This window comes from Thermobia domestica, chromosome 8 (assembly GCF_964235325.1).
Source record: "Thermobia domestica chromosome 8, izTheDome1.hap1.1, whole genome shotgun sequence".
In the NCBI taxonomy this organism is placed as follows: Eukaryota; Metazoa; Arthropoda; class Insecta; order Zygentoma; family Lepismatidae; genus Thermobia; species Thermobia domestica.
This window is the reverse complement of record NC_137461.1, coordinates 31,081,600-31,108,202: the sequence shown is the minus strand read 5'-3', so window position 1 is coordinate 31,108,202 and position 26,603 is coordinate 31,081,600. Positions and strand designations below refer to the sequence as shown.

At 37.1% G+C, this 26,603-nt stretch overlaps 1 protein-coding gene across 1 annotated transcript in view; it reads left to right on the top strand.

Moving 5' to 3' along the window:
• LOC145691607 (chymotrypsinogen B-like) overlaps positions 1-21,525 on the top strand; it is a 94,008-nt gene extending 72,483 nt beyond the window's left edge. Inside the window, exon 7 of the mRNA XM_081767011.1 lies at positions 21,210-21,525. Within this exon, the coding sequence (XP_081623137.1) occupies positions 21,210-21,398 (189 nt within the window). The 3' untranslated portion in view covers positions 21,399-21,525. The remainder of the gene's footprint in view (positions 1-21,209) is intronic.
• Positions 21,526-26,603: the final 5,078 nt, after the last annotated feature.

Genomic DNA, 26,603 nt, shown 5'->3' with positions numbered 1-26,603 from the left:
AATAAATAAATTATGTAGTGTATTTATTTGCAGCTATTTGTCATACAGATGTAACTTCTCAATATTCTCAATACAGCATGTCATTTACATTCGTGAAATACAGTATATTCCTACGAATATAGAAAGTGTGTAAACAGAGTATCCAAAGTCGGATCCTGCTTCAAGACACATAACTTTTCCCGATCCCCTTAACGTCACGGGAAGAAACACAAATTCTCTTTAGAACGGAATATCGTTACTTAGAGTCTCATTCGAATACGTTGAATATGCTTTTGTATATTCATTTCTCTCTCTCTCTCTCTCTCTCTTTCGCTTTGTTTATGTGTTGCGGAATATCCCAAGTTGAATACAACATTTGCAAAGTATATGACCATCAGTGTAATGGAATACCGGAAATTGAAAGTCGTGTTTCTTCAGGTTGGATTTGCGTGTTCATGTTAGCTCACTCTACGTACGGGCTTGTTAATGAGGTCGTCTTGAGTTCAAAGCCTGCAGAGAATTATCTTTTTTTTTTTTTTTTTTTTGTTAGTAGAATTGCACAGAAATCGGATTCAAGGAGTGGTTTACTTCTAGAAATATTTTCAGAAGCGTTTAGGTAACCCTGAAAAGGACTGTTTTCGGGAGTTAAGGCGGGGACATTGTGTCCAATACTTATTTTATTTATTTAAATCCGCTGACTCCAACAAGAGAATCCCAATTACAGGAGTCTTACATAAAATATTACATCTATGTTATCAATTTAAAACAAACACTAGAATAAAAAAATTCACCTTTCTGAATTTATTACACGCCCTATTCTTCTGGGCATGGAATCTATTAAATGGGTGACAAATTTATCTCCTTCCCCTACCTCCAGCTATGCTTCGGAAAAAAGATGCCACAGGTCATCTTGGGTTCTGGTGGATCTGCCTCAGGCCAACTACCGCTTAGAGTACTCTTCACTTCTGCCCACATATTTTCCATGAGATTGAGGTCTGCTCCACGAGGCGGCCAGTCAATTAAATCAATCTCAGGCTGCCCTGCGAACCATTCCTAAACCACACGGGAAGTATGTATTGGCGACTGGTCTTGCTGGAACTGAATTACACCATCAGGCTGAAATACTCGTACAGATGACACCATGATATTACTCATAATATCTAAGTACTGAGCACTGTCCAGGTGTCCTTCAATTCTGTGAAGCTGTTCTGCTCCGCGCCTGAAAATCCAACCCCAACATGAAATAGATACATGGCCACTGCGATTTCAAGCAGCAACACATCCAGGGTCATATCGGGTGCCTCTCGGGCGATACACAAAACGGCGTCCCTCATTTAATGTTGTGAATATGGATTCATCTGAGAAAACCACGTTTTCCCAATTGCGACCCACATTCGCCTGTGCAAACGCGAGACGGCAAATTTTGTGGTCGTCTGAGAGTTTTTCCTTCACGGCAGCAACACAGCCACGTAACCCGGCATGACGAATCCTTCGCAGAGCTGTATGCTTACTACCAGGAAAAAGAGAAGCTTCCCTTAGCTGTCTAGACGTCCTTAGTGGGTCTAGCCGGGCTTCGTTTACTAATCTCGCATCTTCGGCTTCGGTGACCATATTTCCGAATCCATCGCTTTCCTGTAGAGGCCGGGACACCTACTCGCCTGCTAGCTGCAGTTGCAGAATAGCCTTCCAACTCCCATAAAGTAATTACTGCTGTACGTCTATCCATAGTTACCAATATTCTGAGCTGTGAGCAGGAAGCAATAGGTAAAAGCTAGTACCTGATGCGTGGTTGGTTAATTGCACGACACGCCTATTGTGGGGAACGACTTGGTCAACGACTCGCGAAAGAAATCTGAAAATGGTGCGCCGTAATAATAATATTAAAAACAGTTTTTATAAAGGAATATTAATACATACGAAAAGCTGTATAAAGAATGAATTGTTATACTGACTTTACACGTATAAAAACACATACCATATACCATACCATATACCAGCGAATTTGATCGCTGGACCATTAATTTTCGTCAAATTAATAGCATAATTTACAGCAAAACCGGCATAAATTGTTGCTGAATCCAACATTGTTTTCCAGCTTAGAGGTCTCCAGCAATATTTGCCTCTTCTAAAATATCGTCGCCACTATCAACATTTACACGTTTTGGTCGTTTCCTTGAAGGGTGATTTTCCAGTATAAAGATATTTTTATACCACCAAAAGCGCTTGTACACAACAGAAGAACTCCTCACAACACAATACGACCCAATTCTTTTGGTTCGTTCGGGCTTGTAACATTGTTGGATTATCGCATTTTATCAACTTTCGCTTTCAACTTATACTGCCAGATCTAGAAAATAAAATTACTGACAGATATAGGGCCATTCCTACCATCTCCCACGAAACCTATAGGGACATCCTGCCAAACCAGTATTTGAATTAAACTTCCGAACTAGAGGGGGATGTTTTTGATAAATATGTAGAAAGAAAATACTTATTCCATGTACAAATATCATGTTATTTCTGCGAGCCGGGCCGGGGATAAACTTTGACGAGAGGGGATTTCCCCGCCATTCCCCAACATTAATCGCTAGTAGTAATGTGAAAAAGACAGAAACAACAGAAATATCATATTTCGCAGCAATAGGGAGTCTTATTCGCTTTTCAGATCAAAAATAGAAGTTCATGTATTCGTGCGCACCCGCGTGTGTGTGTTTGTGTCGCAAAATAAAGTCCTAAATCGATGCTGTAATAAATTTCCAATCTACAAAGCTTTTCTTTTTTTAATGATGTTTAAAAACTAAACAAGGCTTTAATTCTGAAAATTAACCTTGATTAATAATAAATCTCATAAAATGTCTATTGCCCCAATCACGTTTTTGTTCCTGGAGGCATTAACGCTCAACTTAGAAAACTCAATAAATGTAAAATTACTAAATATACAATTAAATGTAATTCATAAATGTTGCGAGACTGCGAGAAGTCTCGCGAGACTTCTCGTGCGAGACTTAACCGAGTCTCGTCTAGCGTCTCGTCTCGCATGGTTTAGTCTCGTCTCGCGTCTCGCTTAAAATTTTCACTCTCGTCTCGTGTCTCGTATCGCAAATGCGAGACGAGACGAGACTTCTCGCGTCTCGCGTGCATCCCTATAGGAAAGTGCATGTGCACATGTATAGAATAGAAGGAAAAACGTAATAAAATGTGCTCAAAATCTAGAAAAGGCAGAGTTTACTTTTGAAAATTTTATTGAGCTTCGTGCCAACCATGGTGGCGCTTCGCAGCTAGTCTGTGGACCTCACTCATATGTACGGAGACATCGTCGTATACTCTCGCCCCGAGCGCTGATTTTCCATGCAACGGCACTGTTCACTATAAACAAGAAATGGATTCTATAAATACTATTATAGAAATAGGTATGTTAAAAATCCCACACAAGCTTATTATAAAACACAAATTATAAAAGGGTCGCTGGCAAGAGGATGTGATAAAAGGGGATCGTGATAGGAATTAGATTGAGAACCACTGGCCTAGAGTAATTTTAACCAAATTTCTTATAGTCTGAAAAAGAGTGCTGTCGGGTTACCTATGGTGAATGGGAGGGGGATACATATAAAAGATTGCTAGAAAATGATCGGTATTAGTGTCGAATTCATAGTTTTCGGGGTCGCTTAGATAAATAGTGTGACTTTCGATTTCGCTTAACTCCGATTAAGCTCTCATTAGTAGGGATGGGCACGAGCGACTTTTCTTTGAAACTCGACTCGACTCGAAACAGACATCTTTGAGGTCTACTCTAGGACTCGGCGCGAAAAATATCCTCCAACTCGACTCGGATTAGAGTCGAGTCAAACTAAAACGAGCCAAATCCTGTGTGTAGTCCTACCTAGACAATACATAGACAATATAATTATTCTATTATCAATTATACTACTATTACTACAAATAATAATAATAATAATAATAATAATAATAATAATTATTATTATTATTATTATTATTATTATTATTATTATTATTATTATTATTATTATTATTATTATTAGTACAACACCGTGTATAAACATGAACGATAGATGGTTAGTAAAGGAATACTAAAAGCTAGTTGACTGCCGACGTCGGTAGTCATGACGTCTACAAGGCAAAGACATCGTTCATTACCCTAAGCTGTAAGCGTCGGTGGACTACAGATGGTCAACTATTGACCTCTCGCCAAAAATTGGTGGCCCCGCAGCGACAATCCGCGGTGGCCCCAGTTCCATTTTGAAAACTTTACTACCAGCGGCAGAGACGCGATGAAACGACAACGAACCACAAAATTACTCTCCAAAAATATGTTAAAATGCCTATATGTGTGATTTGTTTATATTTAGGTGAGTCAAAAAACACAAAACAAATACCCCGGGGTGGACGCGAACTATCAATATTACTATTACTAGGCACGTGTTCTTCTGATTTCCCTACGGAAACGATCATAAAAAGCTTGCTTGTTGATGGATAAATCATTGACGTCTTAATTTAGCCAATCAGACAAACCCCTACATCTCGAGTTCTAGGAGGTGATACCGTGAACCGTTTCAGATTTATTGCTTTCTGGTGGGGTACTATCTATGTGCAAACTTTGAGCATAATAGCCGACATGCATCTTCGGTGCCTCTTATCTTTAGTACAATTTTAACCAGAGATGGTGTGGGTCAATGAAAATTTGATTCACGACCCACCATGATCCAGTATCACCCACCACCCAAATGACCCATTGGCCCACTCTGACCCATCATCCATCGTGATCTACTCTGACCCACCACCAACTATGAACCACTCTAAACCATTGCGACCAACTCCGACCCATCGACATCAACTCTGACCCATGATCCACGTCCTCTTCTCCGTTGACTAAAGAGGCTACACTTGTAATAAAACAAGACTGTGAAATTATCACTTACCGGAGTTTGAATTTCTACCGTCAATGGCTCAAGCACCTCTCTGTTACTATGCTGGTGGATCTGACCTTTACGATATATAATGGCAAAGTGTTTCTCAACTTCCGAATTAAAATGAATTTAAATTTATCATATATAATTATTTCTTTGTTGCCTTACAGACACATTTCAGTAGAAAATAGGATGAAATTTGAAAGTCTCAAATCAAGGAAAAGTAGACCAACGTAAAAAAAAAAAAGAAAGAAAAACTAATTTTCTATATCATTAAGCACCTGGAGTGCCACTCTTTATCTAATCCACCTCGAAAATTATGGATTCGACACTAATGTCGGTCTTTGATGTCAGCCCCTTTCATTTCTCCTAGGAGAGCAAACGGATACTGCCACCGTTAGGACTAAATTTGGTCTTAAATGACATTAAAATTTCTACCAATTAATTTAACGACCAGTGTTGCATTTAAAAGCTCGGCGCCTCTACGCACTTTTGCTCTCGGCGCCCCAATAACTACATATTTCTCCGCCCCTTCATCCCTAACTTAAAAATAAAACTTAATTCGAATATGCTTAATTAGTGAATTTATTACATTTAAATACCACTCACTACATGCTACAGCTAGAACTACGTAACAAAAAATAACAAATGTGAAACGTGTTCTGAATTATTTTTAGATTTCTTACGCTATTATTATACATTAGGGTGTATCGAAAAAAACTTTTTTTCGAAATCCGGTTACGGCTAGTGCGGATTTTTGGCCAAATGGCATCAATAAAACGTATAAAAAATCTCAACTCGATCAGACAACTCCTTCTGCTGCCGAGTAGAGCCCAAATATTAGAAAAATCAACAAAAGATTCACTTTTCAACTGATTTTCCAAAAAATATTTTTTAAATATTTCCTATATTTTTCGGTCTTTTAAATTATTGAAATAGCATTGGAAAGGAGAAATAAATACATAAAACAAATTTATTACGGTTATTTCTGTGCACCACAAGCATAAAAACCTAGTTAATTATTTGTAAAAATGCACTGATTTTCTGGCGTATCGTACAATTAAATTTTAATATAAAATTATTGAAGTCTCTTGAATAACGAAGAAAACACTTTAGTGCTAAATTCTAAGAGCAGTAATAGTATAAATAATTTGCTCCCAATGCCGTATGCACCTGCTTAACACACTAGATTACCTGCCGCCCACCTCTCCCCGAACGCCTCTTCTCTTGTACTTGCCCATCTGAAAGGATCGGTCTTATCAGTCGCCAGTAGTCAACCAACTGGGTCGAACGTGATTGTCGCTGCTTGAGTTATTTATTAGTGCTGTAGGAAATTTTAACTAAATAATTTGTTTTCGTGTGAAGTGCAGTATGTAGAAGTGAGAACAGTGTTTCAGTTGTGTTAAGTACTTTTTATTAGGAAGAGAGTGACAGATACGCTGACGTTATGGCATCGACAAGTTTGTTACGGTCTGACGTTAGGAATAGCATTATTGGGACACCCAAGGAATTGGGTAGAACACAGCTACCAACCGTTGAAATGTATTGAGACAATACCTATGGGAGCGAGAAGAAAAAAATGAAAATTTCGGGATCCCGGAAAGAGCCTTCAACAAAGGATTTATCTTCTATCGTCGGCAGGCAGATTGTAGAAAATTGAGATTACGCATCAATCTTGTGGTTCTTTGATCTAGAAGAAAAGGTACCTCTATCACTGGCACTTTTCTTCGTTTTTCCCAGTTGCAGGCAAGAGGATCGAAACACTTACAAAAGGCTACATCAAATGAAATATTTTTAGCAGACTGTTGAAAATCAGCAATTCGTTTCGCACAAGTTTGGAAACCGGACTTTGCTGAGTTTTGCAAGTCACGGACAATATTGTGGTACTTCAATATCATTGCAACAATCCTTCTGACACTTAAAATTGCTTCGCCCTGATTGAGGCGTAACCTCAATTTTCTACAATCTTCCTGGCGACAATAGAAGATAAATCCTTTGTTGAAAGCTCTTTCCGGGATCCCGAAATTCTCATTTTTTCTTCTCGCTCCCATAGGTATTGTCTCAATACATTTCAACAGTTGGTAGCTGTGTTCTACCCAATTCCTTGGGTGTCCCAATAATGCTATTCCTAATGTCAGACCGTAACAAACTTGTCGATGCCATAACGTCAGCGTATCTGTCACTCTCTTCCTAATAAAAAGTACTTAACACAACTGAAACACTATTCTCACTTCTACATACTGCACTTCACACGAAAACAAATTATTTAGTTAAAATTTCCTACAGCACTAATAAATAACTCAAGCAGCGACAATCACGTTCGACCCAGTTGGTTGACTACTGGCGACTGATAAGACCGATCCTTTCAGCTGGGCAAGTACAAGAGAAGAGGCGTTCGGGGAGAGGTGGGCGGCAGGTGATCTAGTGTGATAAGCAGATGCATACGGCATTGGGAGCAAATTATTTATACTATTACTGCTCTTAGAATTTAGCACTAAAGTGTTTTCTTCGTTATTCAAGAGACTTCAATAATTTTTATATTAAAATTTAATTGTACGATACGCCAGAAAATCAGTGCATTTTTACAAATAATTAACTAGGTTTTTATGCTTGTGGTGCACAGAAATAACCGTAATAAATTTGTTTTATGTATTTATTTCTCCTTTCCAATGCTATTTCAATAATTTAAAAGACCGAAAAATATAGGAAATATTTAAAAAATATTTTTTGGAAAATCAGTTGAAAAGTGAATCTTCTGTTGATTTTTCTAATATTTGGGCTCTACTCGGCAGCAGAAGGAGTTGTCTGATCGAGTTGAGATTTTTTATACGTTTTATTGATGCCATTTGGCCATAAATCCGCACTAGCCGTAACCGGATTTCGAAAAAAAGTTTTTCTCGATACACCCTATTATACATATTAGAACAGTAAAAGAGGATTGTTCATGAAATAGTATATTTGCTCTTGATTTTTAACTTTTTCATACGGAAAAAAATTAAAATATTATTCAAGTTTTAAACTTTGCACTCTGCAAATATATTGCCTTCTAGGCAATGGGACTAATGTGAAATGTGGACTAATGTGGACTAATGGGAAATGCGGCAGTTAGCGGCGCTGAAAATTTACGATTCGATTCTAATATCGGTTTATTTCGATATTTTTATGTCGCTACGTAACCACCCTGGGCGCTAATGGGAACTTAATTGGACTTGAATTGAAAGTAGAACTATTCACCTAAGCGACCACGAAGCTATGGATTCGATACTAATATCGACCAGTTTCTAGCATTTTTGATATGTATCCCGACAGTACTCTTTTCCAGACTGTAAGAAATATAGTTATAATTGCGCTAGATATATCAGAATTATGTTGAAACACACACATCCATCCACTTTTATATTCTGTATAAATAGAGAGTGAGCGAGCGAGCGAGAGAGAGCGACTAATGGCATCCCCACTTCCACATTGCAAAAGCATATATCAGGAATTGAATTGAAAATCTATGTAAAGACTTTCTGCTGTGGCGTGCTTCATAAGGACAATTCCAGTCTGCTCACGTGACCTTTGGGGTTCATGAATTTCTTGCGAGCGTTGCGACTTTGGATTCTCTGTTTAAACCTTCGGTTTATGCATCGAATAAGTTTTCAAGAACATAAATGACATGCTGTATTATGAATGTTGAGAATTACCCTCTATATGACAAATAGCTGCAAATAAATACACTACATGATTTATTTACTGTTAGTGAACGAGCTTCTTAACTTGTATTTAACATTCTCATATATATAATACAGACCTACTGTGGACACCTCCTATTTCAGATGTTATATTTTAAACATAATAATTACTACATTCTGCAATGATTATGTTATATATATACAACTGATGTATTTAATGTAATTATTTTATATAATTTTTCATGCATTGCGGAAAATATAATTTTTTAAAAAGGCATTGACCAGGAGAAGATTCGAACTCACAACCTTATGATTTGAAATCCAACAGCTTACCAGTGAGCTAACACAAGGACTTCTGCTAAAGTACTTTTAGCGATGTATAACGGTTCTCAAGAAAATTATGACATTCATACCCACTAGAAACGCTGTTTTTGTTCTACTTTGACTATTATTTTAGTACTTAGGCGATAATTATGTTCTATGTCTTAACTTTGAGCATTCTTTTACATATGGAAAGATTCGTTTACATATCTAAATGTTCCATTACGTATGGAGAGCTAAATGACAAACAAGCATGTGGTGACATTAATACAAAGTTTCGAAATATTGTGTCATTAAGTATTTCAATCAATGTTGCTTTTTTTCAACACTTGATAACAAGTCTTATTATATTTAAAAGAAGAAAAACACATCTGCAAACTTTTTCCCGATTACAAAGGCTGGCTTGGAGGTTCGAACCTGGTTTACTATTTCCCGAAGATACCCGAAGTTGGACTTTGAAAATTTTTGCCTCAAAACACCAATAAAGAATGCGCTCAACCTTTTTGAGACAAGGTGTACATTGTAGAAATATACAGTATCCATATAATTGTTAACGAAATCTATACGGACCATATATGCTACCTACGTACTGTCTTTTTCCCCGCTTAGATATTACATATTTTCACTGGAGGATGTTTGATATGTAACAGCCTTCCGTATATTACGTACACCTTGTCTCAAAAAGGTTGAGCGCATTCTTTATTGGTGTTTTGAGGCAAAAAATTTCTAAGTCCAGCTTCGGGTATCTTCGGGAAAAAGTAAGCCAGGTTCGAACCTCCAAGCCAGCCTTTGCAATCGGGAAAAAGTTTGCAGATGTGTTTTTCTTCTTTTCAATATAATAGGACTTGTTACCAAGTGTTTAAAAAAGCAACATTGATTGAAATACTTAATGATACAATATTTCGAAATTTTTTTTTTTAATGTCAGCACATGCTTGTTTGTCATTTAGCTCTCCATACGTAATGGAACATTTAAATACGTTAAAGAATCTTTCCATATGTAAAAGAATGCTCAAAGTTAAGAAATAGAATATAATTATCGCCTGAGTGCTAAAATAAAAGTCAAAGTAGAATAGAAACAGCGTTTGTAATGGATATGAATGTCATAATTATCTTGAGATCCGTTATACATCGCTAGAAGCATAGTTCTAGAAGTCATTGTGTTAGCTCATTGGTAAGCTGTCGGATTTCAAATCATAAGGTTAAGAGTTCGAATCCCGTCTAGGTTAATCCTTTTTTTAAAATTATATTTTCCGCAATGCATGAAAAATTATATAAAATAATTACATTAGAATACATAAGTTGTGTATATATAACATAATCATTGCAGAACATAGTAATTATTATGTTTAAAATATAACATCTGAGATAATTTTCACAGTAGGTCGGTATTATATATGAGGATGTAAATACAAGTTAGGAAAATCATTTAATAGCAATAAATAAGTTATGTAGTGTATTTATTTGCATCTATTTGTCATACAGATGTAACTTCTCAATATTCTCATTACAGCATGTCATTTACATTCGTGAAATACAATATATTCCTACGGATATAGAAAGTGTATAAACAGAGTATCCAAAGTCGTATCCTGCTTCAAGACACACAACTTTTCCCGATCCCCTTAACGTCACGGGAAGAAACACAAATTCTCTTTAGAACGGAATGTCGTTACTTAGAGTCTCATTCCAATACGTTGAATATGCTTTTGTATATTCATCTCTCTCTCTCTCTCTCTCTCTCTCTTTCGCTTTGTTTATGTGTGTGTGTGTGTGTGTTGCGGAATATCCCAAGTTGAATACAACATTTGCCAAGTATATGAGCATCATTGTCATCGAATACCAGAAATTGAAAGTCGTGTTTCTTCAGGTTGGGTTTGCGTGTTCATGTTAGCTCACTGGTAGAGTACTGACTTGCCAATAAAGAGGTCTTGAGTTCAAAGCCTACAGCTAATTATCATTCTTTTGTTAGTAGGATTGCACAGAAATCGGATACAAGGAGTGGTTTACTTCTAGAAATATTTTCAGAAGCGTTTAGGTAGCCCTGAAAAGGGCTGTTTTCGGGAGTTAAGGCGGGGACATTAATATTGTGTCCAAGACCCTTCTGAATTTATTACACGCTCCATTCTTCTGGGCATGGAATCTATTACATGGGTGACAAATCTATCTCCTTCCCCTACCTCCAGCCATGCTTCGGAAACAAGATGCCACAGGTCATCCTGAGTTCTTGGTGGATCTGCCTCAGGCCAACTTTCCCTTAGAGTACGCTTCACTTCTGCCCACATATTTTCCATGAGATTGAGGTCTGCTCCACGAGCGGCCAGTCGATTAAATCAATCTCAGGGTGCCCTGCGAACCATTCCTGAATCACACGGGAAGTATGTATTGGCGACTGGTCTTGCTGGAACTGAATTACACCATCAGGCTGAAATACCCGTACAGATAGCACCATGATATTACTGATAATGTCTAAGTACTGAGCATTGTCCATATGTCCTTCAATTCTATGAAGCTGTCCTGCTCCGCGACTGGAAATCCAACCCCAACATAAAATAGATACATGGCCACTGCGATTGCAAGCAGCCACATATCCATGGTCATATCGGGTGCCTCTCGGACGATACACAAAACGGCGTCCCTCCTTTGATGTTGTGAATATGGATTCATCTGAGAAAACTACGTTTTCCCAATTGGACCCACATTCGCCTGTGCAAACGCGAGACGGTAAATTTTGTGGTCGTCTGAGAGTTTTTCCTTCACGGCAGCAACACGGCCACGTAACCCAGCATGACGAAGTCTTCGCAGAGCTGTATGCTTACTACCAGGAAAGAGAGAAACTTCCCTTAGCTGTCTAGACGTCCTTAGTGGTTCTAACCGGGCTTCGTTTACTAATCTCGCATCTTGGGCTTCGGTTGACACATGCGGACGACCAGGAGATCGTAAATTATCAGTCTGACCTGTAGCGCCATATTTCCGAATCCATAGCCTTCCTGTAGAGGCCGGGACACCTACTCGCCTGCTAGCTGCAGTTGCAGAATAACCTTCCAACTCCCATAAAGTAATTACTGCTGTACGTCTATCCATAGTTACCAATGTTCTGAGCTGTGAGAAGGAAGCAATAGGTAAAAGCTAGTACCTGACGTGTGATTGGTTACTTGCACGACACGCCTATTGTGGGGAACAGCGTTGCCAGATCTAGCATAATGATGCTAGATCTAGCATAATTTGCATTTCTCTAGCATCTAGCATCTTGCTTTTAGCATCCTGCCCAAATCTAGCACAATTTCAGCAAGTTTATCAAAAAGCCGTAAAACCTGGAGATGAGAAAGAAGTTGGTCGTGGTAAGAAAAAGAACGGCAGAAATGTATCCTCTTCCATTGATTCATACAGTCGGTAAACCATACAGGCAGTCTTATTTTCCGAAGTAAGTTCGAAACGTCTTTGGGCTATTTTGTGGCTCCACCCAGGGTTTTCTAATCCTTTAACTCCGAGGCATGGGCGGAGCTATGGGGGCCATTCTCCCCCCAACTTTTTGACAACTTCACTATCTTTATTTCTGACTTCATGATCATATTTATTCCTGAAATGACAGCTCCGAGACCGACCAAAAATCTGCCCCCCCCCCCCAGCAGACGATTCCCAACTCCGCTTATGCTGCGAAGTAATTTTCTTTCAAAATATGCAAACAAAAACTTTGCATTCATTTATACGATATATACGCCATTGAGTCTGGCAACGACTGCATTAATTTAGCTGAGTTAAAATTTTGGTGCGTGAAGTATTGAGTTCTATCCATGCAGTCTTGCTCTCTGTGTATTTTAAGTTACGTTATCGTATCTCAACTTCGTTTTTTTTTAAACTCCTGAATTAGTAATTATGAGGATCTAGCATAATTTGACCGAATCTAGCATAAGTTCGATCAGGTTTTGGAATAATTCCGAGCTGTGAGTCTGGCAACGCTAGTGGGGAACGACTTGGTCAACGACTCGCGAAAGAAATCTGAAAATGGTGCGCCGTAATAATGATATCAAAAACAGTTTTTATAAAGGAATATTAATACATACGAAAAGCTGTTTAAAGAATGAATTGTTATACTGACTTTACACGTATAAAAACATATACCATATACCAAACAGATTGAGCGATATGATAATAGCTGTTTTGAGACAAACTCTTTCGAAGTCCAACTTCGGGTATCTTCGGAAAACAGTAAACTAAAGCTGCTGGTTCGAACCTCCAAAGCCAACCTTAGTAATCGGGAAACGATGTACAGATATGTTTTTCCTTCTGTTAAATATAATAAGACATGTTGAAATGGTATTAAGTGTAGAAAAAAGTAACATTGAAATACTTAATGATACAATATTTCGAGACTATGTATTCCCACTCTCGTTTCGTCATTGTGATTTCCATACGGAAAAGAGCATTTACGTATGAGCTCAGTTATATTTCAGAAGCAACTTCCGAAAAGCGGTCATGTTAGCTCAGTATTACACCACCGAGCGTTAAAATCGTGAGTTCGATACCCGTTCAGGTGAAATTCTTTTATGATATTCTACTTTCCTCAATGCATGAAAATTATGTAAAATAGTTACATTACAATTCATCAGTTGTATATATCAGTTGAATATATATATTCATATCATCAGTTGTATATATCAGTTGAATATATATATTCATATCATTTCACGACATAAGTAATTCTTATCTTTAAAATATAACATCTGAGGTATTGACAGAACGTCGGTGTGTTATGTGTGAATATTGAATACAAATTTAAAAAATCGTGTAATAGCAATAAATAAGTTATGTAATGTATTTATTTGCAGCTACTTTCATCGCAGATAACTTCTCAATATTCGCATTACAGCATTTAGGTAGAGCATATCGAAAATCGGATCGTGGTCCAAGACAAAAAAAACTAGCTAGCCCCAAACTGTCACGTAAGAAATTCGCGAATCGCAAAAGTAAAGTGAAGAGATTGAGAGCGGTAATTCCTTAATCGCTTTCTCTCAACTCTTTCTTATCTGCATTTATACACATAAAAGTGTATGTATGTATGTTCCAACATAACTCATGTATGCCTAGAGCAGGGTTTCTCAACCTGGAAGTCGCGGCCCCTAGGGGATCGCGAAGATAGGCGGAAGATATAAATATAGTTAGAATCTAATACCAGAAATTATTTTTAAATATTACTTTTAATTTTGTTCTGATATACTGAACATTATCAAAGGGTGTAGAATTCGTGTTACTATTCGGTTCAAAGTATCTTGTCGTCGCGAATTCTGTCGAGAAATTTGAAGCTTAAAATATACAAAACGATAATCATGCCTGTTGTTCTGTATGGTTGCGAAACATGGTCGCTTAATCTGAGGGAAGAACATAGACTGAAAGTATTTGAGAACAAGATCCTTAGACGAATATTCGGACCCAAGAGGAACGGGAATGGGGAACGGAAACTTCATAACGAGGAACTACATAATTTATACGGTTTACTCAACATTGTTAGGGTCGTCAAGTCTAGAAGGCTTAGGTGGGCAGGTCATGTAGCTAGAATGGAAGCAAGTAGAAATGCTTTCAAAATCTTGACTGGAAGATCAATCGGAAAACGACCATTAGGAAGACCTAGGCGCAGATGGGAGGACAATATTAAGATGGATCTCGCTGAGATAAGAATACAAAGTAGAAACTGGATCCAATTAGCTAAGGATAGAAGTCAGTGTAGAGCTTTTGTGAACGCGGCATTAAACCTCCGGGTTCCATAGGCCATAGAGTTAGTTAGTTAGTAGAGTTGTTTAAAAATGAATTTAAATCAAAGAGGTATGATATAAAACTAATAAGAACTGTATATAGAAATACTAGAAAAATACACATGCAACAAAATCTGCACATTGAAATACAATTAAAATTAAAACCTAATGAAACACCTAAGATTGGTGTAATTTCACTAGTGCAGCAATGTCCGGTTCAATCTTCATGACGAACATTATCAAGCCATTTTCAACTGATAAGCGATTTCTTATCTTTGTTTTAATGTTTACCATAAAAAAAAAAAAAAAACACTTTCGCACAAGTACGATATAGCAAATGGAATTATTACTTTTAAAGCAGCAATGCCCAGACCAGGATATTCTTCTCTCCTCATCAGGCAGAACTTGTCCAAGTCTTCGTTACAAAAAAACAGTTGCAAAGACTTGTCGCATGATCATTCTATTATTTGGTCAAGAAGTTGTGGGCTTAGATCGGATACGTTAATGGCCTCTTCAATGAAGGAGTTTAACATCCATCTTGAACCAGCACCTTCGTCGTTGGGAATATAGATATTACAGTTACTGTATCCACTGTCAGTGCCGGGCGCCGAAAAAAGGGGCCACAAATTTCGGAGGAAGTGTGTTACTCATGTTAGGAAAGTGCATGTGCACATGTGTAAAATAGAAGGAAAAACGTAATAAAATGTGCTCAAAATTAAGGAAAGGTAGGGTTTATTTTGAAAATGTTATTGAGCTTCGTGCCAACCATGGTGGCGCTTCGTAGCTAGTCTGTCGACGTCACTCATATATACGGTGACATCGTACTATACTCTCGCCCCGGGCGCTGATTTCCCGTGGCACTGTTCACTATAAACAAAAAAATGGATTCTACTATTATAGAAATAGGTATGTTAAAAATCCCACACTAGCTTATTATAAAACATATTATAAAAGGGTCGTTGGCAAGAGCGTGTGATAAAAGGGAAAGGGGATCGTGATAGGAATTAGATTGAGAACCACTGGCCTAGAGTAATTTTAACCACATTTCTTATGGTTTCAAAAAGAGTGCTGTCGGGTTACCTATGGTGAATGGGAGGGGGATACATATAAAAGATTGCTAGAAAATGATCGATATTAGATTCATAGTTTTCGGGGTCGCTTAGATAAATAGTGAGACTTTCAATTTCGCTTAACTCCGATTAAGCTCTCATTAGTAGGGATGGGCACGAACGATTTTTCTTTGAAACTAGACTCGACTCGAAACAGACATCTTTGAGGTCTACTCTTGGACTCGGCGCGAAAAATGTCTTCCAACTCGACTCGGATTAGAGTCAAGTCGAACCAAAACGAGCCAAATCCTGTGTGTAGTCCTACCTAGACAATACATAGACAATAATTATTCTATCATCAATTATACTACTATTACTATAAATAATAATAATAATAATAATAATAATAATAATAATAATAATAATAATAATAATAATAATTATTATTATTATTATTATTATTATTATTATTATTATTATTATTATGACAACACCGTGTACAAACATGAACAATAGATGGTTAGTAAAGGAATACTAAAAGCTAGTTGACTGCCGACGTCGGTAGTCATGAACTCTACAAGGCAAAGACATCGTTCATTACTCTAAGCTGTAAGCGTCGGTGGACTACAGATGATCAACTATTGACCTCTCGCCAGAAATTGGTGGCCCCGCAGCGACGATCCGTGGTGGCCCAAGTTCCATTTTGAAAACTTTACTACCAGCAGCAGAGACGCGATGAAACGCCAACGAACCACAAAATTACTCTCCCAAAATATGTCAAAATGCCTATATGTGTGATTTGTTTATATTTAGGTGAATCAAAAAAAAAAAAAAAACACACACAAAACAAATACCCGGGGTGGACGCAAACTATCAATATTACGATTACTAGGCACGTGTTCTTCTGACTTCCTCACGGAAACGATCATAAAAAGCTTGGTTGTTGAAGGATAAATCATTGACGCCTTAATTTAGCCAATCAGACAAACCCCTACATCTCGAATTCTAGGAGGTCATACCGTGAACCGTTTCAGATTTATTGCTTTCTGGTGGAGTACTATCCATGCGCAAAATTTGAGCATAATAGCCGACATGCATCTTCGGTGCCTCTTATCTTTAGTACAATTTTAACCAGAGATGGTGTGGGTCAATGAAAATTTGATCCACGACCCATCATGACCCACTATCACCCACCACCCAAATGCCCCATTGGCCCAATCTGATCCATCAACCATCGTGATCCACTCTGACCCACCACCAACTATGAACCACTCTGAACCATTGTGACCAACTCCGACCCACCAAAATCCATCGACATCAACTCTGACCGATGGCCCACGTCCTCCTCTCCACCAGGGGCGGATTCAGGGGGGGCGATCGCCCCCCCCAGAAGAGGAAACTTTCTTATTTTACATATATAAATAAAACCCATCCCAAAGTTTGAAGCCCTTAAAAGTAGCAGTATGACAACCCACCGCCCCTCCCAGAAGTCGGTCCTGGATCCGCCCCTGCTCTCCATTAAATAAAGAGGTTACACTTGTAATAAAACAAGACTGTGAAATTATCACTTATCGGAGTTTGAATTTCTACCGTTAATGGCTCAAGCACCTCTCTGTTACAATACTGGTGGGTCTGACCTTTACGATATTGTATAATGGCAAAGTGTTTCTCATCTTCCAAATTAAAATGAATTTAAATTTATCATATATAATTATTTCTTTGTTGCCTTACAGACACATTTTAGTAGAAAATAGGGTGAAGTTTGAAAGTTTCAAATCAAGGAAAAGTAGACCAACGTAAAAAAAAAAAAAAAAAAAAAAAAAAAACAAGAGAGAGAGAGAGAGAGAAACTAATTTTCTATATAATTAAGCACGCCGTACTAATTGAAAATGCCCATGTAATTAAGTTTAGACTACAAATTTTATGGCCATTTTTCTCTAACTTTATGGCTTGATTGCCTTATGCTCGGAACGCTCCATATATTAAACACCAGCTTCAACAATTATAAATAGAAAGCAGTGGGTATAAAATTCAAAAAGAACTTTAGTTTGCATTACTCAATCTGTTTCTCAACTAATATCAATCGTTTTCGATTATTTTTACAAATCAACCCACTACCAATTTCCAATATATAGAAAGTGCACCCCCGTCCCCCCGCTCATAAAAGATAATTTTAAAAAATGCCAGGACATATTCTCTTTATTTTAAATAAAGAGTTATATGCTGAATTTCAGCTCTCAGTTGAACGGCTTGTGAGATACTAAATTTTTCGCAAAAATTCGGACTTCTACTCCCCCTCAGGATATGTATTATAATGAAAGTGACACGCGTATGATAACTTCCCAGTTGGGATTGGAGCCTGATTATATACCAAACGTCAATTCATTTGACTTTGCAATTTGACCGTGATGATTACGCAGACATAGTTACTTTCAATTTTTTATGATGCATATCCTTATTTCATATGTTACAGATGATTCAAAAATATTTTTTCAAGCAGTTAGCTCCTCTAGAATCTCACAGGCTGCATCCCAAAATCCAACTCCTACTATCCTATGACAATCCAAAAGTGACTGAACTTTTTTATTAAGAACAAATGACAAAAGAAAAATGGAGATCTTGAAAGTAAAATGTAGAAAAGCTCGGTGCCCCCAATAACTACATATTTCTCCGCCCCTTCATCCCGAACTTAAAAATAAAACTTAATTCGAATATGGTTAATTAGTGAATTTATTACAGTTAAATTCCACTCACTACATGCTACAGCTACAACTATGTAACAAAAAATAACAACTGTGAAACATGTTCTGAATTACTATTAGATTTCTTACGCTATTATTAAACATATTAGAATAGTAAAAGAGGATTGTTCGTGAAATAGTATATTTGCTCTTGATTTATAACTTTTTCATACGGAAAAAAATAAAATATTATTCAAGTTTTAAACTTTGCTCTCTGCAAATATGTTGCCCTCTAGGCAATGGGACCAATGTGAAATGTGGATTAATGTGGACTAATGGGAAATGCTGCACTGTTAGCGGCGCTGAAAACTTACGATTCGATTCTAATATCGAATGATTTCGATATCTTTATGTCGCTACGTAACCACCCTGGGTACTAATGGGAGCTTAATTGGACTTGAATTGAAAGTAGAACTATTCACCTAAGCGACCACGAAACTATGGATTCGATACTAATATCGACCCGTTTCTAGCATTTTTGATATGTATCCCGACAGTACTCTTTTTCCAGACTGTAAGAAATATAGTTAAAATTGCTCTAGATATATCAGAATTATGTTGAAATGCACACATAAATCCACTTTTATATTCTGTATAAATAGAGAGTGAGCGAGCGAGCGAGCGAGAGAGGGCGACTCAAGGCACTTCCACATTGCAAAAGCATATATCAGGAATTGAATTGAAAATCTATGTAAAGACTTTCTGCTGTGGCATGCTTCATAAGGACAATTCCAGTCTGCTCACGTGACCTTTGGGGTTCATGAATTTTTTTTTGCGAGCGTTCCGACTTTGGATTCTCTGTTTATACCTTCTGCTTATGCATCGAATACCTTTTCAAGAACATAAATGGCATTCTGTATTATGAATGTTGAGAATTACCCTCTATATGACAAATAGCTGCAAATAAATACACTACATGATTTATTTATTGCTATTGAACGAGTTTCTTAACTTGTATTTACATCCTCATATATAATACCGACCTACTGTGAAAATTATCTCAGATGTTATATTTTAAACATAATAATTACTATGTTCTGCAATGATTATGTTATATATACACAACTTATGTATTCTAATGTAATTATTTTATATAATTTTTCATGCATTGCGGAAAATATAATTTAAAAAAAAAGATTAACTTAGACGGGATTCGAACTCACAACCTTATGATTTGAAATCCGACAGCTTACCAATGAGCTAGCACAAGGACTTCCAGAACTCTGCTCCTAGCGATGTATAATGGATCTCAAGATAATTATGACATTCATATCCATTACAAACGCTGTTTCTATTCTACTTTGACTTTTATTTTAGTACTCAGGCGATAATTATGTTATATTTCTTAACTTTGAGCATTCTTTTACGTATGGAAAGATTCTTTAACGTCTTTAAATGTTCCATTACGTATGGAGAGCTAAATGACAAACAAGCATGTGCTGACATTAAAAAAAAAAAGTTTCGAAATATTGTATCATGAAGTATTTCAATCAATGTTGCTGTTTTAAACACTTGGTAACAAGTCCTATTATATTGAAAAGAAGAAAAACACATCTGCAAACTTTTTCCCGATTGCAAAGGCTGGCTTGGAGGTTCGAACCTGGCTTACTTTTTCCCGAAGATACCCGAAGCTGGACTTAGAAAATTATTGCCTCAAAACACCAATAAAGAATGCGCTCAACCTTTTTGAGACAAGGTGTACGTATACGTATGTGACATACGTCAGCTACATGTTCTACATGTCCATCCGAATGTGAAATCCTGGTTGTCTATATACATTTCTTTGTTTCACACGGAAAGTAGATATAGATAGAACACATATACGGAAGTGATTATAAAACGTACGTTTTCAGTTATACGTTTGCTGTGGGGGCTGTTACCTATAGTCGTACGTAAAGTAGAAAAACTACGGGATTTACACGCATAAGATTCTTCATCCCGGCGAAATTAAAATACCGCTAATTGTACACTAATGATGTGATATCTTCAAATAGATAAAAGAAAATTGAAATATGGAACAAGAGTGCCCTAGACAATATCATTTTGCGTGAGGTACCGTTATCACAAGTCACCTAGTGGCTTTCCGTTTTCAGCTGTTTAGAAACGCGAAAATAAATGCCGGTTTTCAAAATGGCTCGAAATCGAAAGCAGATAAGAGAGTCGTGATAATGGTTTCTCATGTAAAATAATATTGTCTAGGGCGCTCTTGTTCCACATTTCGATTATCTTTTATCTATTTGAAGATATCACATAATTTTGTAAAGTTAGCGGTATTTTAATTTCGCCGGGATGAAGACTCTTAACCTACGTTTTTCCGTACGCCATATACATTTTTTTCTCTGTATAGGTTGACTAATGGGATCATGAGCAAGAAAGCACACCCACACATATTAGTCACTTACATATTGGTTAGGGGCCGCAGTGGCTCAGTGGTAGAGCGTTCACCTCTGATGCATGGGGTTGCTGGTTCGATCTCAGCTCGCGCCAAAGAAACTTCATCTACCACGCTGGGAATCTTGTGAATAAATTATGAATTAAAGCCTGATAAACCGATGATGGTGTACAAACACCGTGTGCATGGGTTTCCTCGGGTGTCTCCCACTTTCTTCATTCCACCATTACATTCATTTCTCGTCATCACCGCCTGCTTTAGCCTTATATCGCAACAGGCATAACCGTGGGACCTAAAACTCAAAGATTTCCTTTCATTTCATTTATTTTGCATGTTTGTTAGTGTTATTTAGCACATGTCTACGTTTTTGTTGCAGGGTGATGATGGAGGCCCACTTAATTACCTGCGGGATGGAAGATACGTTTTACTTGGACTCACAACATTGGTGGCTGAGTGTGAGTTCGGAGGACTGGATTTGAATCTACCAAGCCTGTTCGTGCGAATTCCCGAGCAGTCAGTCCTCGATTTCATTGGAGATGCAACGGGAATTGCAATTGACCCATAAGAATTATTTATGAAAGAAATAACAAAATGTATAAATGATTTCTTTTGATGTACATCATAAATAAGCGAACAAATGTAATATTTATTTATTGCATTTACTCATGAAAATATATCTACATCTAAAATAATTTTTGTAGTTTCTTTTCTATATATTTACATATCTTTGTGTGCAGTTGAGTAGATGTGGTTTAAACAAAAGTGATACGGGATAATTGTGCAGATAAAATTGATGGAAATACATCTGGGTGTCCCAAAATTCACGTAAGAAGTAATTTTGATAGAGGACACAGAACACAGGTTTATAATTTAACAGTGTAAATATTTTATTCATTCATAAAGTATACAATACAGGATTATGTATGGAACAGCATGCCTGGGAAATGGCCTCCATGGCTTTGCTGGTACATACACACTGTTTTGTTGAAATTTTCCATGACTTTTGCATAAATGTGGCTGAATTCCGTTTATATAGTGCTGTTTCCTCTTTCAAGACGTGAGCGGTTGTGAGCTTATTGGCATAAACTTTAGACTTCAAGAACTCCCAAAGGAAAATAGTCCAACGGGTTAAAATCGCATGATCTGGGCGGCCAATTCTGATCACCTGAACGGGAAATCCTACGACCAAGAAATGACTAATGTGGTAATTGAATTCTTTCTCCAGCAGTATGGCATATGGTACAGTCTTGTTGAAACAACATATCGCGCTCAATTTATACTAACCCTGATTGTCACGCTATCTTTTCTTTCTTGTTGATAACACCTTACCGCACAAATGGCGCAAAGTTCAAATCTTGATGAATCTTAGAACACCCGTAGCAAACACACAGAGGAAAACGTATTCCTATAAGGGGCGGCTTGCCTATAAGTGCTGCAGAGCTGCAGAACTACCAGCTATTTTAGTGGCATGAATGTATTTTCAATTGAGTTGAATTGTGTTTAATTTAATCAAGGTAATAACATGTAATGATGATGTTTGGTCTAACGGTGTCCTGAAATTGTACTGCTGGATATGCTACATATCGTAGTATTACTGGAAACACCTTCTAAAGCTTAATAATATTGCAAGAGCTGTGCACGGATTGCCCTATGCTTTAGCATTGAAACCAAAATCTTCACCAGCCGCACTGTATTACGTTTTCCTTGTCTCTTAGATAGGATTTACTAGAGCTGCACTCCCAGCAGCTCAGAACTCACGAATACTTCCGAAGAAGCCGAAGACACACGACGTGATGTACATGAGGCTCCCTTCTCTTGTTTTTGATAACGGTGTTCAGTGTAATTGTTGTGCGCTTTGAAAGTAATAATATTCCATGTTCAAGTTTGTGCAAATTTTCTGAACAAACACAATTTGTGTGACAATTTTAAGGAAACCGTAAACCTTTTGCAAATTCTTCAATTACCCCAACGACAATAGCTAAAGCAGAACGTTACTTCTCTAATTTTAAAATAGTTAAAACATTTTCGGGAAGCACAATATGTCAGGAAAGAATCAATGCTTTGGCTGCCTTATCAATCGAGCGTGATTTCATATCCATCATGCCGAACTTTAATGATAGAGTAGTAGGACATTTTGTACAGCAGAAGACACGTCGGATAGACTGTTTACAAACGATAAAATATTTATAATTCAGCAGTATCAATACAATTTCTACCTGTAGACATTACGTGAATCCGAAAGTGTTATGGTATCTGAAAACAGTGTTTCTTACGATATGGGTATGGTATTTTTAAAGTTTGTTACAGGCAACGGTGGCGTATTTGGAGAGGAGCTATAAGGCTCAAGCTCCCCCGAAATTCATTTAAACTTGTAGGCATCCCAAAGGAAAAATTAAGTGCATATTCATATGCTGTGCAATGCTCCTCCCGGAACAATATCCTAAATACGCCACTGACACCCAATAAGCAAAACAATAGTGTTTTGGTTGCGATACAGTAAAGTTGTATATATATTTGTTAATTCAATTATAATTGTCATTTACGTATAACGATTAGAGTGCTAAAAGATATGCGGTTCGTGTAGATTTTATAATTAATTACTGCAAACGGGGAAATTTAATATACAAAAAAAAAAAAAAAAAAACACTGTGCAGACCTACTCAGATTATGGTATCGAGCCGCTACTGATTCCTATAGCATTATTGTTAAATACAGGGTGTCCTGAAGTCGTTCGAGGGGAAAGAGGTATTTGCTCAAGAACAAAAGGTGTGGAAGAGTGAGAAAATGCAGTTAAGTCAGTTTCACTTCACAATTATCCTTGTAAACAGAATTATCAGGTACGGTCTTTAGGCAAACATAACCAATACACCAGTGAGCACATGAATAAACAGAACATGTAAATATGATATAATAATAATAATAATAATAATAATAATAATAATAATAATAATAATAATAATAATAATAATAATAATAATTCTTATTTATTTATCACAAACACCGTGCTCGTGGGTTTTCTCGGGGTTCTCCCGTTTCCCCCACTTTCTTCATTCCACCATTTCACTCATCTCTCATCACCACCGTCTCCTTTAGCCTAACCGGCATAACCGTGGGACGTAAAACTTAAAGATTTCATTTCATTTATTTACTATTTGCATAGAGTCAAATCACGGAGACTACAGTAATATGCGCAAATTACTATTTTAAATAGCTTGAAGAGCACATACAATCAGAAATATTATAATGTAACATTTATTGCATAGAGATAACACTTCACATATTATATTTGGTGAATAACGAACTGTATCTTGTTATTACATCATGGTAACACAAGAAAATGTATCCACATATGATTATAATATAAAATACATAAGTCCCCGATATACAACTACACATAACATGATTAGCGCGCAGTAATTGCTTCTCAGTAAAACTGCCACAAAACACTTCATGTAAAATTTCTGGTTTTCTTCCCTTGTATGTTAAAGAACTTATATATGTAAAACTTGGCTACACATTCATTTAAATATTCAATAATGTTTTTTTTTTTTTTTCAACGTAAGCCTATGATATTCTTCATTTGCTGCTGTTAAGCGACACAAACACGCCACTAAAAACGTTAACAATGTCTTGGACACGACTTATCGGCAATTATCAAAAAGTAATTAAACGTGTAGGATGTAAAAATAAAATTTGTAGTAAAAAAAGTAAAAAGTAACACAGTAATAAGTAGGAAAAAGTAATAGAAAATCTTTTCTACTTATTACCGTATACTTTTCACTTTTTTAAAAATCTTTTTACAAAGTACGAGCGTATCTATCCTTCCTTACATTATTTACTTTCCTTTTTTTCGTTATACTTTTCCCCTTCTCTCAACGTTTTTAGCCTTGTCCACTTGGGTACTAAGCGCTCTTTTGCTTTCTGAACATCTCCCTTAATTTTGACCTTTTTCCGATTTTGACGTTTTCTTTTCCCAATTGTGACATTTACTTTTCATGTTCTTTTACCTGTTGCCTAATAAACGGCAAAAGCCGGTTTTCTAAACATTCTGATATGTAAATATCCTGATTAATTGTCCCTGAAGTGATGAACGCCTCACTTTTCTTTCCACAGGAACAAATTGCTTGCCATATCAAGAACTTTAGTGGAAATTTTGCTGTGCGTTTGGTCCTTACGTCTGTAGAAACGTCCATTCGACTCTTTGCCACATAATATTTTGGTCCTGGCAGTTGTTGACTGTCGGCCAGAATATAAGTTTCGTCATCCATAATGAGACACCCTCGAAAATTGCGAAGCATATTCGCATACAGTTTTCGTGCACGCATTTTTGCAATATTTTGTTGTTTCTCGCTTCTGTCCGGCACTTTAACAGCTCGAAACGACTTTAAACCTTGCTGTTTTTTAATCCTCTGTACAGTTGACTTTGTTGTATTATACCTTTCAGACATTCTGCGTACAGACGTGGTCGGATTTCTTCGATGTGCACTCACAATTTTTCGCACTAATGCACTGTCACTTACACCAGCTTTCCTTCTACTCCCTTTCTTCCTGTCACACGTTAATGTATTTTTGAAACGGAGAATAATGCCCCTTACGGTTTTCCTATTCAATTTAAGTTCTTTTGCTATGGATGCATATGACAGTTCAGGATTTTCTTCATATTTGTAAATCACTTGTCTACGTGTCTGTAGTTGTTTTGATGCCATCTTGCACGACTGTTTGACAACGCCACACGTCTACTAGCTACAGCACTACTCACAACTACAAGCTTCAAGTACACAATGAAATGAGTCATGTTCTACTTGTTATTTACGAGAACTTATTTTAACAAGTTGTTACATTTTTTTTTCTGGGACACACTTTAATATTCACTTATTTTTGTGACTGACATGTGAATTTCTGATCCAAAAAGGAAATTTCCCACTTAGATTTGACATCAGAATCGCAACTAAGTAGGGCAAAAGCGGGGCACGTGCCCCGTGGACGTGGTTGGAGCCGCGTCTAAAAGAGGCTCTATATACAGATATAACTCGGGTATGTGGGACGTAAGAAGTCCATGCGCTCCGCGTGTCTGCCTTATTGTCAGATTTCTCATGGAATTTGTTATTATCACTGGGTGTTCCAGCCCGGCACAGTGGCTCAGTGATAGAGCGCTTAGCTCTGGTGCGTGGGATCCTTGGCTCAATCTCCGCCCAACTAAGTTTGTGGTTGACAACATTGTGTCCGCGAGTTTTCTCGTGTTACTCCCGTTTCCTCCCACAATTTTATTCCACCAATTATTCCATCACCATTCACTTGCCTTAGTCATTGTCTCCCTTAGCCTAAAGGATATAAGCGTGAGACGTTAAACTGAACGATATCATTTTATTTTTCATTTGCGATACATACACTCAATATTTTCATACAGAAATTGACAATTCCTGGGCACCAGGTTGACATGGCAACTGAAATTAAAGAGTCTGGCACCTAGATAATTAAGCCAAAACATTGGGGAGACAGGGGCTATTTGATTATAATACGAGAAAATCGAAATTTCCAAAAACCGGCGTACTTTGGAATTTTAATACTTACGCCATTATCTACGTACATTATTATAGTACAACATATTAAAGAATCAAGAACGTATTAAATCATGGAAATTCAGAAAATAAATTTAAAATAAAAATTGCCAGAATTCCAGCCCAGTGAAAATTACGAAGCTATTTGGGTCTTTCACTTTATCAATATTGTTTACATTAATCATGTTAGCGTTCATGTATATTCTTAAATT